Source organism: Balaenoptera acutorostrata, chromosome X (genome assembly GCF_949987535.1).
Source record: "Balaenoptera acutorostrata chromosome X, mBalAcu1.1, whole genome shotgun sequence".
NCBI classification, from domain to species: domain Eukaryota; kingdom Metazoa; phylum Chordata; class Mammalia; order Artiodactyla; family Balaenopteridae; genus Balaenoptera; species Balaenoptera acutorostrata.
This window is the reverse complement of record NC_080085.1, coordinates 85175128-85195202: the sequence shown is the minus strand read 5'-3', so window position 1 is coordinate 85195202 and position 20075 is coordinate 85175128. Positions and strand designations below refer to the sequence as shown.

At 36.2% G+C, this 20075-nt stretch overlaps 1 protein-coding gene across 4 annotated transcripts in view; it reads right to left on the bottom strand.

Annotated features, from left to right (window-relative positions):
- DIAPH2 (diaphanous related formin 2) overlaps window positions 1-20075 on the bottom strand; it is an 868194-nt gene that overhangs the window by 427846 nt on the left and 420273 nt on the right. For all 4 annotated transcript variants that reach the window (XM_057538261.1, XM_057538259.1, XM_057538260.1 and 1 more), the window contains one exon: window positions 12187-12288. In XM_057538261.1, the coding sequence (XP_057394244.1) occupies window positions 12187-12288 (102 nt within the window). The remainder of the gene's footprint in view (window positions 1-12186; window positions 12289-20075) is intronic.

Genomic DNA, 20075 nt, shown 5'->3' with positions numbered 1-20075 from the left:
AAGCATAATTTATCATTTTAACTCTTTGAAATGAATTTTCACATTAACCATGGGTGTCTGCCTGTCCAAAAATTAACCTTTGCTGTCTGCTAATCTCCCATATGCTTTCATGCTTTTTATAGGCAGATTATAAAAGTATGCTGGGAATATCCGCCTGTTACCATACCTACATAAGTCAGATCACTTATCAATAGCTTTTTTTTAATACGATCAGGGTAGTATTCAAAGAATCCTACTGGGACTTCCCTGGCAGCACAGTGGATGAGACTCCGCACTCCCAATGCAGGGGCCCAGGTTCAATCCCTGGTTAGGCAACTAGATCCCACACGCATGTTGCAACTAAGAGTTCGCATACCACAACTAAGGAGCTCTGGAGCCGCGACTAAGGAGTCCGCCTGCTGCAACTAAGACCTGGTGCAACCAAATAAATAAATAAATAAAATCTTTAAAAAAAAAAAAGCATCCTCCTGTTTCTTCAGTACTCGCATGGTAAGTATGAGACACACCATCTACTCACAGAAAGTGTCTAATATACCTCAAAACTCATAACACAATCACTTGAAAACTATAGTTAGCGATAGAACCAGCCCATGATTCTAAATGGGTAAACAGAAATTAAGTGCTGGAGATGTTCACTGAAAGAAGAGAAAACTTTAAACTCTATGACTACAATGTTTAATGAAGGCTACACAGTAGAGGGGATACAAATGGATAAATAGATAAAAATCTAAACAAGTAGAGAGAGAGAGAGAAAGCGAGCAAGCAAACACAAACGGGGACCAAAAGGAAGATGTGAGAAAAGGTTTATAGGTTAGGAATATATGAGGTATATACCTAGGGGCAGAATTTAGATCAAAGTACCTTAAGGTTCCATGTAAAGGCCAGAAAATTGGAAGCTAACCACACCAAAGTCTATGTCTCCATGAATGTGCAAATCTCCATGTGTATGTTTGTGTGGGAATCTAAGTTTCTATGTCATTTTCTGCCTTCATTTATGCCTCTACCACTGTCTCCAAATCCTTTCCCACTTAATTTTTCCTTTTTTTTCACTGTTAACTGGCTATCATTAGCACAGAAGCATGTTTCCTATCATTTTATATGTTTCGGAAGTAGTAGTTTTTCAGTCTCCCTGATGGTTAAAAAAGCCATAGAACTATTTTGACCAGGTGCTAGTCACCAAATACCTGTCCTTCTGCCCATGCTCTGTAGGATTTGTAGGAACCCTGATCACCAGGGTGGCCTTGGTCTGAGATCCACAAGGAATTTAAACCCTAGGCTTATATAGATTTTCTTTTAGTCTTGCTTCAGTTCTAATACCACTTGTTTTCATTCATATTTGTATCCTTTCTGGGCTTTGTATTTCAATCCTTGGCCTACAAATCCAAAGAGCAGGGATTTGATCTTTTTTTTTTTTTTTTTTCTTCAATACCAGCTCCAACCAAAATAATGTGACCAAAAGTGTACTTTAGTAATTATAATAACAATAATAACGGCGAATGACATTTATTGAGTACTCTGTTCCAGACATTTTTCTACACATGTGTTATATACATATATGCAGATTTGATTCTCAAAACAACCCTAGGAAAAGGTTATTAGCCTTAGTCTCCTTCTAAAGATGAGGAAAGTGAGACACAGAAATACTAAGGAACTAGCACAGAGTCAAATTGTATGTTGAAGATCTGGAGATTTGAACTCAGGCATTCTGGCTACAGAATCCAGACTCTCAACCACTATACCACGCCGTCTCTTGAGTCACACTGAGAGCAGTTTGTATGAGTGGCTGAAGGAGAGATTAAGGGCAGGGATACCATTAGTTAAGTCTTCAAATGGTCTTAGAAACAGGTAATGACCTAGGATGTTGACAGTAGGAAGGGAAAGGAAGCAATAGATACAAGAGGCAGAATTAAGGAAGAAGCAATGGGACTTAGTAAATGACCAGTTATGGGAGGAGAAAGTCAAAGATGGCTCCAAGGTGTAAAGTCCTTTGTGAGGTAAAATGTTGTTGGCATTAATGAATGCTGAAGGAGATGCTGATTTGATGCAGTTTACTGTTTGTTTTTTTTGTTTCAGAGAATGAGGATAGATGAATTTGCTTCCCCTGATCTGCTGCCTACACTTCAGTAAGCTAATCAGGGACTAAGGCAGTGGGGGCCAATAGGGTACAGCTTAGTAGCAAATTCAACCAAAGGACTGAATCTAGAAACTTTTGCATAGTCAGACTGTGTGAAACTAATCCACCTAATTTTTCTGCTTCAGTTTCCTCATTTGTAAAGTAGGGGAAAGTCCTGTCAAGCAGTCTTGTTTTGATAATTAGGTAGGAGCCAAATAAATGATCCATATATATTCTTTCTTTCTTTTTTAGTCTCTGCCTCTAGAGTTATGGAAAGGTGAGGTAAACAGTGCGAGATTCACAAGTGAAAAATATTACTTGGATGTTACCAAGACATTTCTATTAGCATTTAAGTGAACTTGGTTCACCATCCTCTCAGACACCAGTGTATTTTATTATTAACAAAGACACTATTAGATCCCCACTATGAAGACTCTAAATCTTGAAGTCATATTCAAATCCTGGTAAAGACAATGTAATTTAATACCATTCCTTGCCTATATTTTAACCTGAAGAATTTCTTAGAATTGGTTCTTATTTTCAATTCTCACCATTCAAGCTTAAAATTTATGTACTTCAAGGTTGAATTACTAAAATAGACTATTTAAATATGTTCCCTGATCCCTCCAGCCTTCCCCCCTCCAAATCCTCACATGAATAGTAAAATGACACCTCTATAATAGGGAGATAATATTGCTTTCTTGGCATTTTGAGTTTTAGGTATTGTTATGATATCTGGCAGCATTTGGAAATTCAGTCCTTGAGTTTAGGAGGAGATAAGTATTAGAGTTGGCAGATTTGGGAGTGATTGGAATAGATGTTGTGAAAGGCAGGTTGTTGATGAGGAGAGTGTATAGAGAGAAGAATCAAAGACTGCACCTTGTGTAGCACCTAGCACGGGTCCTTGCATTTATTAGACATTCAAATACTTGCTGACTGATTTTAAAAGCACTCCTTAGCTGACTAACCATTTTCCGGATCTCCTCCCAAAGAGGACAGACAGGTTGTCTATTGAACAAAATTAACAGCCGACGGTAATGTTTTACTGTCCCCAAAATAATGTCTTCAGCTAAGAGGTCAAACCAGAAATGCTAGGGAATTAACTTTGTTGAACTGCTGTTACTGGATATAATCTATCATCAGTCAACCTGATTTGGGGAAGAGGTTGTGCGTCATAAGAGGATCAGAGTTGACCACTGACTTGGCAAAATTTCTTCCTTCATTTACCCACTAGAATAAAGTTTAGTGCAGAGCAGGTGATAAACATCATAGGTGATTTGAAAAAAAAAAAATCCTGTAAAACAAATGGATGGGTGGATGTATTCATTCATACAAACAGAAACTCCAATATCAGCAAAGTGCAGGATTGGGAAGCAGATGCATAGTGTGAAGAGGTGTCACAGTAGGCTGATGTGAGGCAGGAGGAGGGTACCCCACTCCTTATGTAAAGTCATTAGCTACCAAATGTGTCATCCCAACGATATTGCCCAGGCTCAATCTTAGCCCGAATTCAGAGCCCCGTATAACTATTTTGAAGGGTAGGTTGAGAGAATTTTCCCCTTAATCCTCAGAGAGGGAGAGAAACCATTCTCTGCATTCTCTAGACCCGTAAGGTACATTGTAGTGGAAGAGACAGGGACTTTTGAGTTATACAGACCTGGACTTGAACTACATTTCTGTTACTTTATAGCTATGATCTAATCCAAGTTACTGAATGTTTCTGAGACTTTATGTCCCCATCAGTAAAATGTATTCCTTAAGTCATTCACGCAAGTTGCAGTAAGACTTAAATGAGATCCTATGTGTAACATTACTGTCATGGTAGCTGACACAATGGAAGCACTCTAAAACAATAGCTATTGTTGTTATTACCCTCTTTACTCATCCTCAGAAACTCCTAAGAAGGTACCATGGTCCCTGACTGTTCTCCCAAACCTGAGATAAAGTTTCTCTCATCCACAATTAAGGAATGTGTGTTACCAGGGCTTGGTGAAGAATGGCCCTCATTATCTATTTCACACTTTGTAAATATCACGCAGAGGTCCCTTCAGTCCATTTCAATGCATAATATACATTTATTGTTAGAAATGTTAGCACTGAAAATGTGTTACTGTAAAAATCAAGAGGAGGTGAAACTATATGGATGCATCTCTTTACAGGAGCCACAAAACAGTATGCTTTGATCATACTAATAGAATTTGCTGCAATCAGAAGTGTGAATTTTCATGATCAGACCAGGGTAGACTGATAGACAATAGTTGAATCTCCATGAGAGGATTTGAGTGTGTAAGGGAATGTCTTGGATAACTAAGCTTAGAAATCATAGGAAGCACTGAGCGACATCCCCAGCCACAGATACAATTATTAAAAGGTGCATGTCTTGTAAAGGCATTTGAATGCACCTAAGTGATATAAGGAAATCTAACAAAAACTTGGCTGAAATGCATGTTTGTTTTTCCTTGTGGTTCCTCGCAGCATTTTAGATGACTGGCATCCTTTGTTTTATAATTCATTCCTTGAAGTGCTGTGGGCTGGTGACCAAGGTATTGTATTATGTAGGGGATTTTTTTGTGTTACAAGATACTTGTCTGTCAAATCACATCAAGCAGCTATCATTTCTTTAGCTGATCTGCACTATATTAAAAAGAAAAAAATGTACCCTGACGGCTTTAGTGAGAGCAGCTACAAGTGGGTTATTTCCCCAAAGAGTTAGACACAGTTTTGTTTATATAATTTGCATTGTATACACTTCACTACCTATGCAGCTGGTGAATATTGATGTTCTGCCATACTACCATAAGAATCCGTAGAGAAAGAGAAAAGACCCAAGTGCAACAATCATGTGTGAAGGAGGAGGAGGTAGCCACATGCCACTCCTGCAGTCACGTGTCGCTCACCTTTAAGGGGATTTCTGTTATCTTTCATTTTGCATTGCTAAGAAACACACCTTCAACTGCCATCATATGTGAATATAACTGATCTTCTAGTGTCTTCAAAATATAATGTTAAAAATTCATTGGAATTAACAGATATATTTGTAAGAAATATACATCTGTTACAAGGTGTCCCCTCCATACCTAAATACTATTGGGATCCAATGTATGGATACATTGAATATACAGAATAATTTTGTATCAGTGACTATAAGGTGATGATAACGAAGTGACAATAAAGAAGAGTGGATTTAACTTAGAAAGCAGGCAGAACTGCCTATAAAAGTTGTGAGATCCAGACTCCATGACTGAGCAAAAGTCTGCCTGGAAGTATGGAAATAAAGCAAGGACATCTGTGATTCTCTGTTAAATAAATCATTTTACTATCCTATTTAGACATAACCCCCTCCAGACTAGGCTCTCTACTGCTCACTGCTGTACTTTCTGCAGTACACCTAGTACTTGGACTGCACAAAATCATCAATACAGGTACATCTGCTGTATGGAGCCAATGGCAAATGTTTGTGTATTAGATATCAGGAGAGATAAGAGCCATGGTTGATCTGTAATATGAGGCTTTGGAAAAACGGAGTGTTGAAAACTGACTGTACCCCAGAAAAGCAATGATACGCTGATAGAGAATATTTTCCCCAAATAGAATGATATGTAGAAATTATGCATCAACAAACATTTACTCATCTACAGTCTGGAACAGAAAATGGTAACAATGTCGGCCCCAAGAGACACTGGAAACTCAGAAGAATTACACTAAGAATTGGAGCAAGAATTTCAAAACATCCTTCTGAAAACAACTGTCTGAAGCCAAGAACGGCCATCAGAGCATCTGTAATGGTAATGTTATGCTGCTATCTTATGGATTACTGATATATGGAGAAGGAAAAGGGGTTAATTTTTTATTTTTAAAAAATTTAATGAAAAGCAATCAATAGCAAAATTGATTGACATCCCCAGACTTAATCTGAATATTCAGTTTTCAGGTGGTTTTATTTTACCTCATTTTATTGCAAAAGCTGATGGAAATAAGCAATCTTGTCACAAAATGGACTATTATGAGAAGTTAATGAAATGAACAAGAATCTGAATACATGGATTTGAGAACGAGTCATGGCGAGTTTTCTTTTACTTGATCTCACAATTATTAAACCAGCTTTTTTTCAGATAAAATGAATGCACATCTGGAAGTAAGAGCTAGCATTCATATTTACAGAAGGAATGAAAATAGAAACAATCAAGGCATTACATATCAAAACACTGAACACTTTGAATGAAAGCAGATAAAGAAAAATGCAATTTTCCCAATGAATATGCAAACCTGAATAATTTAATATTAATGGCACAGAAGAGCTACAATTGTCCATCCAAACTAATTGCCTTTGATGATACGTAGGAGAAAAAAAAAAAGCTTTTAAGAATTTCCTTTTCACCTGGTTAAGCTATCTTGAATAGAGCTCATAAGCTCTTAGGGGACTTTAAAAAAATTAAAAAGCACACTGACTTTATAGTTGTACTTCCAACAATAGGCATAAATCCACTCCTCCTGCCTTCACATATTTATGTAGAGAAAGAAAAAAATTAAATGTGCTGTCAGCAGTATCACATAATCTTTGCTTTTCATTATAAATGTTTTTATGCACAAGGCTATCTCAACATCTTTTTCTTAGATTATAGCTTTAGAATGTTTTTAATTGAAAAATATGGGTAATTTTTGAGGTCAGAAAAACAAAGTTATGGATTACCAAGAGAACTAATTATTGCCTTCTTTTTCTCAGAAGATGTGTTAGTTTAATAGATACACATAGTATGGGTCTCCATCCTCAGTGCAAGACAAGTGGGAGTTTCCGTCGCTCTGAGGTTTAAGAACAGCTGAGCTGCAAACACACTCAGAAGAATCTAAAAGCTCCTGCTGGGGGTTCTAACTGGCAGAGCTTTCAAAGATCTGTGCTTTATTCCCAGTAAAGGTACAGCACATAATTACAACAATGTACCAAATTCAATTCTGTGTGAGGCAGGTTGGAGGACAAGTCAGTGGGAAGCTATGCAGCCAATATACCCCCCTAAAGAAAAGGATTATTGATCATAGAAGGTGTGGGAACTAGCATACCCCTCTTCCCAGGAGGTCTGCTTGGGAAGACCTCCTGGGAAGAGGGATATGCTAGCTTTTTTATTTGTTTCTTTTCTCTCTCTCTCTCTCTCTCTTGCTCTCGCTCTTTTTTTTTTTTTTTTTTTTTTGGTTTCTTTTTAACTCATTACATGTGAATATAAGCAAACCCAATGATACGGCTGCTTTAAAAAAAAAAAAAGAAAGAAAACAAAACACCCAAAAAGTTTAGAGAAAGCTTAGCAGCCCAGTCACTGTCTCAGGGAAGTTTATTTCTTTCAAAAAATCAAAGCCAGATTTTTCCCTAGTCTTGTCAATTTTATTGTTTTTTGTTTGATGATGATTTTAATGAATCTTGCAGGAGTAATCACACTTCTGGCATATGTCTATCCCTAACTGATAAGATTTTGTTTTTATCATCCAGGAAGTTATATAATAATGGAAACTCTACAGGACACTGGCAAGGGTGATAGGTGTAAAATTAGGAAAGAGTATTTATCTCTAGAGAAGGCAAAGAAAGAAAAGGACTCAGTAAGGAATCTAAATTCTTCAATGTTATTAAGTGCCATATGGATACAGAATTAGGACTGAAAAGAGCCCACTTGATTTGGCATTCAAGCTAATACAGTCAACAAACATTTGGTAAGTATATGTCATGTGAATTAAATCAATACGATACATATACTTAAAGAAGTTGCAATCTAGCAGGGGTTATAGATAGTCAATAAATAATCTCGCAATTAAATATTTAATTAAAAACCATGAGAAAGGAAAAGAAAAAAGGTGCTCTGAGAGAGTTTAATAGGGAGACCTAATTTTGATTGATAGGTAAGTGAAGGCATCACGGAGAGAATGAAATTTAAGCGGAAACTCGAATAAGCAGGAGAGAGGCAGGCAGCGAGTGGGAGTAAGAGGGAGCAATGTGTGTAACGGTCCAAAGGCAGGAAAGAGCATGGTAAATTCAAAAAACAACACACTGATGCTTTAAGCAGATAAATAATGATGCAACACAAATGTACTCTAGAAATGTCACATCGAGGGCTGTGCCGAGACTGATTTGGAAAACGGCAAAAGTATAAGGGGAAAAAACAGGCTAAAAGTATATTATAATGGTTAAGGGAAAGATGATGCTGGTTTGGGTTAAAGTGGTGACGGCACAGAAAAAGAGAAGTGAGTAGAACCGATGTATATTTTAGATACAATTAGGAGGTAATTAATGATCTCTTCTAGATCGGTTTCAATGCATTGTTTAAGGCAGAATTCTGATTGCTGTTTGCTAAATAGTAACTAGAGGTAAGGAAGTAGAGAACAAATACACTAATCTTTGAAAAAACTGATGCTAGGTAATAAAGAGAGGGCAGTAGCTATCATGAACCTCAGGGCCAGTGAAGGATTTTTATTCATCCATCCATCCACCCATCCAGCTATCCATTCATACATTTTTAGGCAGCGAATGACTTAAGAAGATGTTTTTCTTCTGAAGAGAAGGGCAGAGTGGAGACTGACGAATTGAAGAGGCAATAGAATAACAGAATAAGAGTAGGCAGGGGATAATAATGCCTTAAACAGAGATAAGTAAATTAGTATGTAGTAGACTATCTCACACACACGTGGACCTGTACACACGTGCACACACCAGTTCAGTACAGTGGTTAAAATCACAATCCATGATGTCAGATTGCCTGGGATTGAATTCTGTACCTACTACTTACTATGTAACCTTGGACAAGGTCCCCAGCCTTCCTTGGCCTCAGTTTCTTCATCTGTAACATGAAGCTAATAATAGTGCCAATCTCATAGGCCCGTGAGGAATTCATGAGATGGTAAATGTAAAAACACTTAGCATAGAATCAGACACAGTAACACCTCAATACATTCTTGTTTCTATCACTAATCATGACAACAATAGTATTAGTGATAATAAAGTATCCCTTTTTTTAAGGTTTGACAGAGAGGAAGCTAATAAAAGATATGGGTAGAGATAACTGTAGGTAGGAGAGATGTTGGAAGTTCTGAAGCCTAGGTGCTTTCCCTTTTCCCTGGTAAGAGATTAGGTTGTTTGTAGTAAGTGAAAAGAATGGGGAGGGGAGGGAGTGAAGACTTGTGGAAAGCAGGTAAGATACGGTATAGGGTATAGCCGCTATGGAAAAACGAAAGACCACTGAATAGGAACAAGTAAAATAACTGCTGAAATGGCAAAGAAAGTCCCGCCGAGGTAAAAGCTAAAATGTCATAAAGACACCAATTCACTCAGTTCACCAAAGAGAACAGGGAGGCATAAAGCTAGAGAGTTAGAGGCAGAATGAGAATGCAAAGGAGCTCAGGTTTTATTCTGTAAACGCTGGGAGACACTGAAGGGTTTTAATACAGAAATCATAAGATTAATATAGATTTTAAGATGACTACACTAATACTTTTGATGGGGGAAGAAAGCAGAAGTAAGACAACCAGTTTGGAGCCTTTCTCATTAGGGCAGATGATTCTATGCATTTCCAAAGTTGTCCTAAATGTAGGCTGTCAATATATTTTGAGGATTAAAAAGTATTTGGGCGTTTCCAGACAGAAGTGAATTTAATTTCAGCATAGACCTGGAGAAATATATTTGAACATAATTTTTACTTTTAGAGATCTAAACTATGCTATTGTTAATCTCAGGCTCATACTTGGTTTGAATAATTTTCCTATAATTCAATTCAAAAAACACTTATCTACTATCTATTATATACAAGATATACATGCTTACATATATAGTTAAAAGACTGAGTCATATCATTACTTCAAGAATCTTTATTTGGCGCATCCTGATTGATACTGCCTTAGGTAATTTACATAGCATAAACTACTTTGTAATGTCCTTGACTATTTCCCCTACAGACATGTAGCTAAGGATGGGGAGAGTAAATAAGAGGACCAGGTGACTTCATGTTCACAGCCCCAGAATTATTTATGGTTATGCGCACAAACAAGAAATCTCTTCCATTTTCTACTTTGCTTTGAGTTTAGAAGCTATATTGCTTTTTATGTCCCCAAACTTCATTTCCTCAGTGTGGTACCAAGGATATTCCTCTTGAAGGATTTGCTTGGCAAACTAATACATCTTCCAAGATAAACTGCATTCAGAAAAAAAATGGCTTCAGAGAAATTGTGTAGTGTACCTACTGTAAAACTCATAACCACCATGGCACAGCTGAATTCTCAGATGGTATATAGCCTTGCTTCAATTATAATATGAATTCAAGTAGCTTAAGTTTCAAGTGTGGACTTTGGTCTAGAAAATTTTACTATTTAATATTGTGTTAAAGTGCTGCTACTTAGTAAATAATATCTGGCCAGTTTAGTTGATTAATTTGCCTAATTCAAAAACGAGAGATATCTCTTCCTCAGGTACCTTTACATGCTCTATCTCACCCTAAATATACATTCCTGATTTGCTTTTCAAGGATTTGACAGAATCCTCCTACATCAGCATATGCAATGCCATATCTGAAAATTAATAAACTCTAAATATGATCAAGCAGTTATTGCATATGTTCAAAAGGAACATACTCTGTTCCATCTATCACATTTTGATTTTAAACACGATTTTTAAATTGCAAAGTACCAAATCAGATCAATTCAAATACATTACTATTAAAGAGGTTAAACCCGAACGAACTTTTTGGCCAACCCAATATTTCAGATGAAGCAGACAGTGTTTGACTATTGGGTCCGGCGGTAATTTTAAGTAGTCTTAGTATGCAGATGGAAAATGGTCAGAGAGCCAGGGTAAAACTGAAAGCTGTAATAGAACTGTTTGTTCACATGGCAAACAAACTTGTATGGAACACCTAAGTCAAAAATAGCTTTTTTCTAAGAAAGTAAATAAATCATCATGCCCTCTTTCCCACCATCTTTTTTTATTTTTCCCTATTATTTGAATAGAGGTTTTGGGGAAAGCTAAAAACATATATATATGCATATGTATATATAGGTATATGTATATATATACACATGTATATAAAACTATATATATATATATATTTTTTTTTTAAGGATATATGTTGGTCACTCTGGAGGATGCCTCTTGTCAAAGGGCCTCTGCTTATAGCTACTTTATTTATTTATTTATTATTTATTTTTGGCTGTGTTGGTTCTTCGGTTCGTGCTAGGGCTTTCTCTAGTTGCGGCAAGCGGGGGCCACTCTTCATCGCGGTGCGCGGGCCTCTCACTATCGCGGCCCCTCCCGTTGCGGGGCACAGGCTCCAGACGCGCAGGCTCAGTAGTTGTGGCTCACGGGCCCAGCTGCTCCGTGGCATGTGGGATCTTCCCAGACCAGGGCTCGAACCCGTGTCCCCTGCATTAGCAGGCAGATTCTCAACCACTGCGCCACCAGGGAAGCCCAAAACTATATTTTTTAATATATATTTATACCTAGTCATCTTTTGTACCCCTTAAAATGAAGAGGAGATAAGAAAACATAATTCATTCCAATAATTATTTAACCATGGTAAAGCATGATGTGTATTTATGAAATTTTCTTTCCAGCTGAAACAGTGTATGTAAAGCTTTCAGTCAATTATTGACACTCTATGGGATATCTGAAAATTCTTGTGCTTTTTCTAATACAATATATACCACAGAAAACAGTCTCCAGAACATTACTAATTATCTAGTTTCCACCCTTATTCTTAGCCTAACTCTTTTAGGGCTAAATTCTAGCATCAAGATCTAAATAGAAGAAAAAACAGTCAATACAATAATATGTATTATTTTTCATATATTAATATCAGCACTGATATAGAGGAAGGCCCACGAGATGTCTAGAGGTATTTCATAATGTAAATCTTAATTTCTTTAGTTTTCAATAATATTATAAACAATAAACAAGGATTTTTTTCCCTGACAGCTAATGTTATATTAATTTATGTAGTTATTATACAGTAGAAAAAAATATCAGCAATTGAAATGTCTTTTTTTTTTCACTGTTTTTGATAAGTGTTACCTCCAAGCTGAGTTTGTGGGCCCTTAGGCTAGATACATACCACAACTCCAAACTGTTCAGGCTCACAAAGGTCATCATATTCATTCTTCAGCTGTGCTAATTCATTGAGTACCTTCTGCTCAGGAAGATGTTTTATAAGGTTCTAAAAAGAAATAAAAGCATAAAAGTTTAGTATTTCATGATTAGGATTATTAAACATGCATTAACAACTCTAAAAGTGATTAACTAGAAGAGTGGATAAATTTCTGATTGTGGTTCTGCCATAGTACCAGTGTATCTTCCCCTTCTTCCCAAAAACTTAACCAAAAAATGAATGACAATTTAATGTGAATAAATACATAAACATGTTTGGTGTCTATGCACTACAGCACATAAATGTTAAATTAAAAAACCATATGACAATAAATAACAATCCAAAACTGACTAACTTTCTGGGCCTTAAACACATAGCGTAATTTTTAAGTTTTATTTCCTGTCCTGGTAATTAGTCAATCTATATAAAAAACAGAAAAATACTATGTAGAATTAACTCATGGGCAATAATAATAATAATAATAATCAACTCTACTCTTCATAATTGGCAAAACTGGGAATCATCTTCAATCTTATAAACCGCACCAAGCCTGTAAAAAGTAATCTCCCATTATTTACAATATCTGTATTTTTTTCTTTTTTTCTATTCTGTTCTTCTATGTGATTCCTAATTTCCAATACAGTTATCAAGAAACAAGCCTAGCCTTGGCCCCTAAAGTCCATACATCATTTTCCCAGCTATTTAAGCTTTACCACCTCACAGCTGGCCACATAAGAGTCCAACACTGAGTCTGAGGGACAAGTGTGCAGCCCAACTAAAATATTCAAGCACATTAAAACTACCTTTCAGAACAACTTGAATATATATACAATATCTGTATTTAAGTACATAATACATTCCAACTTTAATGCAGAACCAAGAAAAAGTGATGAAGTCTGATGCATGTTCAAGTTTGATGCCTAAGAGAATCAAAATTAATGAATTCTTCTCAACCTAGCTTATCTTGGACTTTGGTACAGTTCTAACTATCATCACATTAACTTGCAACTAACGTTTTGGGGATCTGTATGGAATTTAAAAAGGCATATGAAAGGGAAGAAAGCAGGAAACAAAGATTTAAGAAAGTAGAGTTGATGAAAAATGGCAGAGACGGAAGCTCCAGAGATTGATCCCTCCATCAAAGCAGCCACTGAGCTGGAAAGAGTGATTTAATAAACTATTTCAGAACTGTGGAACCTGACTGGATAATTACAACAAGGGAAGTGTTTGATAAAGAGAGACTCTGGTAAGAGAATGACATGCATAAAACAGATACCATATACTATTCCTCAGCACCACTGTGAAGATAGTGCCTGAGTTGCCAAAGGGGATGGCTGATGCCAGGGTGAGCAGTGGGGACGTTGTTCTCCGAAATTTGGAGATTTGAGTTTTGGTTGGTTTGGCAGATGCTTGCCTTGGTTTCAACATTCTCTGGTTGCAGCAGCTTTCCCTGATAGCATCTATTGGAAGATTTAAACAGATAGAAACACCTCTCCTGCTTTTTGGAACCAGATATTTAAGGAAATCTTTCTCAGGTCACTGGCTGACAGAAGAGATAATGAAACCCAAACTACAATGACCACACACAAGGAATACACACTACCACTTTCAGCAAACAAAAATCAGCAGTCTGTAAGGAGTGGCAGAATCAGATTCCCAGAGTTATAGTATATTCAAATGTCCAGTTCTCAAAAAAAAATTACGAAGCACGTGAAGAAACAGGAAACAGGGCCTGTGAAGGGGAAAATAAAAAGAATTTGACAGAAACTATCCCTAAAGAAGCTCAGACTTTAAAGTTATTAGTCAAAAATATTAAATCAACTGTCTTAAACATGCTTAATGAGCTAAAGGAGACTATGGACAAATAACTAAAGGAAATCAGGAGGATGATATTATGAACAGAATGAGAATATCAATAAAGACACAGAAATTACAAAAAGGAATCCAAAAGAAATTCTGGAAGTGAAAAGTACAATAACTGAAATGAAAAATTTACTAGAGGGGTTCCACAGCAGATTTGAGCAGGCAGAAGAAAGGATTGATGAACTTGAAGATAAGGAAATTGAAATGATTCAGTGTGAGGAACAGAAAGATAAAAGAATGAAGAAAAATAAACAGAGCCTGAGGGATCTGTGGGACACCAAGCACACCAATATGTACATCACAGGATTCCCAGAAGAGAAAGGGGCAGAAAAAATATATGAAGAAATAATGGTTGAAAACTTCCTAACTCTGATGAAATACATAAATATTCACATCCAAAGAGCTCATTAACTCCAAGCAGGACATCAAAGAGGTCCACTCTGAGACACTTCCTAATCAAACTGTCAAAATGTAGAAAAAGAATTTTTAAAGCAGCAATAGGGAAGTGAATTGTCACATTTAATAGAGCCTCACTAGGATTAATATATGATTTCTACCATAGGAGTCAAAAGGTAGTGAGATAACATATTTAAAGTGCTGAAATAAATGACTATCAATAAGAATTTTATATCCACCAAACCATCTTCCTCCAAGAATGAAAAACTAAGACATTCCCAAATTAACAACAACAACAAAAGAGATAATTTATTGCTAGCAAACCTGTCCTGACAGAAATACTAAAGGAGGTCCTACAAGCAGAAATGAAATGACACCAAAAAGTAACTCAAAGACATAAGAAGAAATAAAGAGCAAGGTAACTACATAGATAAATATAAAAGTCAATGTTATTGTACTTTGGTTTGTAACTCCTCTTCTTTTTTCCTACATGATTTAAAAGGAAAGTGCATAAAACAATAATTATAAATCTTTGTTAATGGGCATATAATGTATAAACATGTAATCTATGACAACAGCAATATAAAGGGAGAAAAATGTACAGGAACACAGTGTTTATATATTATTAAAATTAAGTTTTTATTATTAAGACTAGGTTGTAATAAGTTTAAGATGTTAATTTTAATCCCTAAGGTAATTACTAAGAAAATAACTAAAAATTACACAGAATAAAGAGAAGAATCAAAATAGTAGGCTACCAAAAAAAAAAACCACAACTAACTACAAAAATAGATAATAATAGAGAAATTAAGGAACAAAAACATGTAAAACATACAGAAAACAGCTAAATGGCAGAAAAAAGCCCTTCCTTATGAATAATTAATTTAAATGTAAATGAATTAAACTCTCCAATTAAAAGAAAGAGTTTTGCAGAATAGATTTAAAAACAAACAAATATTATGTACTGTTGGTGGGAATGTAAATTTGTACAGGCACTATGGAAAACAGTAAGGAGGTTCCTCAAAAAATTTAAAAAAGAACTATCATATAATCCAGCAATTCCACTTCTGGGTATATATCTGAAGAAAATGAAGTGACTATATCAAAGAGATATCAGTATGCCCATGTTCAATGCACTATTAGTTACAATTGCCAAGGTATGAAAACAACCTGTGTCCATTAATGGATGAATGAATAAAGAAGATGATACAACACACACACACACACACACACGCATGCATGCGTGCGTGCACGCATGCCACAATGGAATACTATTCAGCCCTAAAAAAAGAATGAAACCTTGCCATTTGCAACAACACAGACGGACCTTGAGGGCATTATACTAAGTGAAATAAGTCAGACAGAGAAAGACAACTACCATATGATCTGACTTACGTGTGGACTCTAAAAAAACAAAAACAAAACAACAACCAAAAACCAAGTTGATAGATGCAGAGAACAGACTGGTGGTTGCTGGAGTGGGGGAGTGGGGAGCAAAATAGGTGAAGCAGGGTCAAAAGGGACAAACTTCCAGCTATGAAACAAGACATGGGGATGTAACATACAGCATGGTGACTGTAGTTATTAATACTGTATTGCATATTTGAGAGTTCTAAGACAGTAGATCTTAAAAGTCCTCATCACAAGAAAAAAAAAAAGAAGAAAATTTCTATATGTATGGTGACATATTGTGGTGATCATGTTACAATTATACAAATACTGAATCATTATGTTGTACACCTGAAATTGATATGCTATGTGTCAATTATACCCCAATAAAACAAGTAAATAAATAAACACATATATCTTCTATAAGTCTACATGAGACTCACTTTCAATAAAAAGACAAAAGGTGGTTGAAAAGGATGGAAAAAGATATTGCATATAAACAGTAACCAAAAAAAAAAAAAGCTGAGGTGTCTATATTACAGTAACCAAAAAAAAAAAAGCTGAGGTGTCTATATTATTGTCAAACTAAACAGACTTTAAATCACAAAATGATAACAAACAAGATATTATATATTAATAAAAGTTTCAACCCATCAAGAAGATATAATTATAAACATACTCACATCTAAGAACAGAGCTCCAAAATATATGAAGTAAAAATTGACAGAATTGAAGAAACAGACAGTTGTAAAACAATAGTTGGAATGCAGGGGTGATTCAACATACAAAAACCAATCAATATAATATACCACATTAATAGAATGAAGGGAAAAAAACCCTCACATGATCATTTCAACTAGTGCATGAAAAGCGTTTGACAAAATCCAACACACATTTGTGAGAAAAAAATACTCTTTAAACTAGGAGTAAAAGGAAGCTTTCTCAATATGATAAAGGTCATATATGAAAAAGTCACAGTTAACATCATACTCAGTGGTGAAAGACTGAAAGCATACCTGTTAAGAACAAGAACAAGGCAAGGATGCCTGCTTGCACCATGTCTATCCATCATAGTACTGGAAGTTCTAACCAGAGAAATTAGGCAAGAAAGAGAAATAAAAGGCATCCAAATTGGAAAAAAAAAAAAAAAAAAAACTGTCTCTGTTTACAGATGGCATGATTTTATATGCAGAAAACACTAAATAATCCACCAAAAATACTATTAGAGCTAATAAATGAATTCAGCAAAGTTTCAAGATACATAATCAGCACACAAAAATCAGTTGTATTTCTATGTACCATCAATGAACAATCTGGAAGGAAATTAAGAAAACAATTCCATTTATAATAGCATTTTTTGGGCTTCCCTGGTGGCGCAGTGGTTGAGAATCTGCCTGCTAATGCAGGAGACACGGGTTCGAGCCCTGGTCTGGGAGGATCCCACATGCCGCGGAGCGGCTGGGCCCGTGAGCCACGGCTGCTGAGCCTGCGCTTCTGGAGCCTGTGCCCCGCGACGGGAGGGGCCGCGATAGTGAAAGGCCCGCGCACCGCGATGAAGAGCGGTCCCCGCACCGCGATGAAGAGTGGCCCCCATTTGCCGCAACTGGAGAAAGCCCTCGCACGAACCAAAGACCCAGCACAGCCAAAAATAATAAATAAATAAATAAATAAATAAATAAATATAATAGCATTTTTTAAAGCACCCACAATGAGACACCATTTCATGCATACTAGAATAGCTATTGCCAAAAAAATGGGAAATGACAAGTGTTGGTGAGGATGTGTTAAAATAGGAACCCTCATGCATTGCTGGTTGGAATGTAAAATGGCACCAGCACTGTGGAAGACAGTTTGGTGGTTTCTTAGAAATTAAACATAGAACTACTGTATGACCCCACAATTCCACTCCTAGGTATGTATCAAAAAGAACTGAAAACAGCGTCTCAAACAGATACTTGTACACAAATGTCCATAGCATCATTATTCAATAGCCAGCAGGTAGAAACAACCTACTTGTCCATCAACAGATGCATTGATAAATGTGGTATGTACATACAACAGAATATTACTCAGCCAAAAAAGGAAGTTTTGATCCATGCTAAAACATGGATGAATCTTGAAAATATTTTGCTTAGTGAAATAAGATAGACAAAAAAGGACAAATAATGTATGAACCCACTTATGTGTGGTATCTAGAACAGACAAATTCTTAGAGATAGTAGAACAGAGGTTACCAGGGGCTAGGGGCAGAAGGGAATGGGGAGTTACTGCTTAAAAGGTATAGAGTTTCTTTTAGGATGATGAAAAAGTTCTGAAAATAGTGGTGATGTTTGAACAACACTGTAAATATACTTAACACCACTTAAATTGTACAATTAAAATAGGTTAAATGGTACACTGTATATTATTGATGTTTCCAGATCAAAAAAAAAAAAAGAGTAGGCAACATATAGCCTTATAAGTCCCACAGGAAACAAGTGTATCATGTCTACTTTAAGTCCTCTTTTGTTCTCTCCATTTATCTTTTCTCTTCTCCCACTAATTCTGCGTTTCCACTAAGCTCTACACCTTCAATGGCACCCATTGTGTAACTGATGAGACCAAAGATTTAAAATATCACGTCCTTTGACTTAAAAGAAATATCAATGTTGACATAACAATATAAACATATAATCAAATGAAATTAAGAACATCTACTATTTTGCTTCATTAATATCATTTTCTTTTACAGAATGAAAAGGTAAGTAAATACCAAGGTGTTATTTCTATTTTTCTAGAATATTTCTGATGTATATAAATTGTTTTTAAAAATTTTTCTCTGTTAATGGGACTTTTTGTGAAGTATGTTATTAAGAAAAACAAAGAATCAGATTGGTAAGTTGTATAATCTTCTCGACAGGGAAACTCGATTAGAAAGATTAAGAACATTAATATAATTATTAAAAATATCAATTCTGCATATTTCAAACTCTCCATCTCAATTTTAAGTTTTAACTGTGAAAATAACTATTACAGAATGAATCAAGCCTAAAACAGAATTTTAGCTCTGAATGTGAAACTTGTTGTTATTTTGCTTCTCTTCCAGCTGTAGATAACCTGTTAAGTCATCTTTATAACACAGGCTCCACCGTAGGTGACATATCTTTTTTTTCTCTGTTTAGCTATATGAAATATTGAACACATTCGGGCTTAGATGTATTCTGATTCTGGATATGGTCTTCTGCCTGAGTTACAAGCTTATATAACTGCCAGTGCTTAGTGGGTTCTATTTGCAAATAAGGCTTAGAGTAACACTCTCTCAACGTGTGGCAGATGCAGACTACTTTATAGGACTTATTGCTCAATGAGCTCACTACCTCTAGAATCCCATGTTGCAAGTGGCCATCATAGCCAATACATAAAGATACCTGATTTTTTTTCCCATACATACTAGACTTTATAGAAAAATGGAGTATAAAATCAGACATTAATAATGTTTTCATGCCCATCAATTCCTGAATAGAAAAGAAAGGAGGATTAGAAGACAGAGGAGAGAGACATAGTGGTACTCATTTGCCTCTATCCCCTTTACCTGCTCAATAGCATGTCAAGAGAGAAAACAGATGTTCAAGGCACAGTTTGAGACTAATGTGGACAGTCCTTGGAGTTAGTTGGAAGTGTATTTGTAAGGCCTCCTGGAAGAGAAATGTCCCACCTAACAGAAGGGAAGTGTGTATCACGTAGTCAGGCTGGGCCCAGTAAGAAAGCCTACATTTTGGAAAGGATCAGGGTGATTCTGAGCACAGTACATTTGTTTCTTGAATGTGTCTCCAGGCCTGGCCTACCCAGCCCCAACAGAGTCATATGTCTGAGTGCTGTGGAAAGGGGAGCTGTGTGATGAGCACGGCTTGGGTATCCCCCAAATCAAGGATGTTAAAAAAGGAGACAAGGGAAGAAACACATGTTTCTGTATTTTGCCACAGGATACTCCACACCCTTGGCATCGAGAGGGCTTCAGCGCATACCAGCTGTGCCCCGTGAGAAGCTCCTCCCCTCTCCCCACATACAGTGGTCCTTAGAAAAGGGTTCAAAACAGGAAATGAAGAAAATCACCCACAGCAGCTACATGGAAGCTGACAAAATTAGTTCATGAGATGTGGAAGATATTCCCTGAGAGCCATAGAAACATCTAATGTAGGTAGTTTTTAAAAAGAATTAAGGTCCTGCAA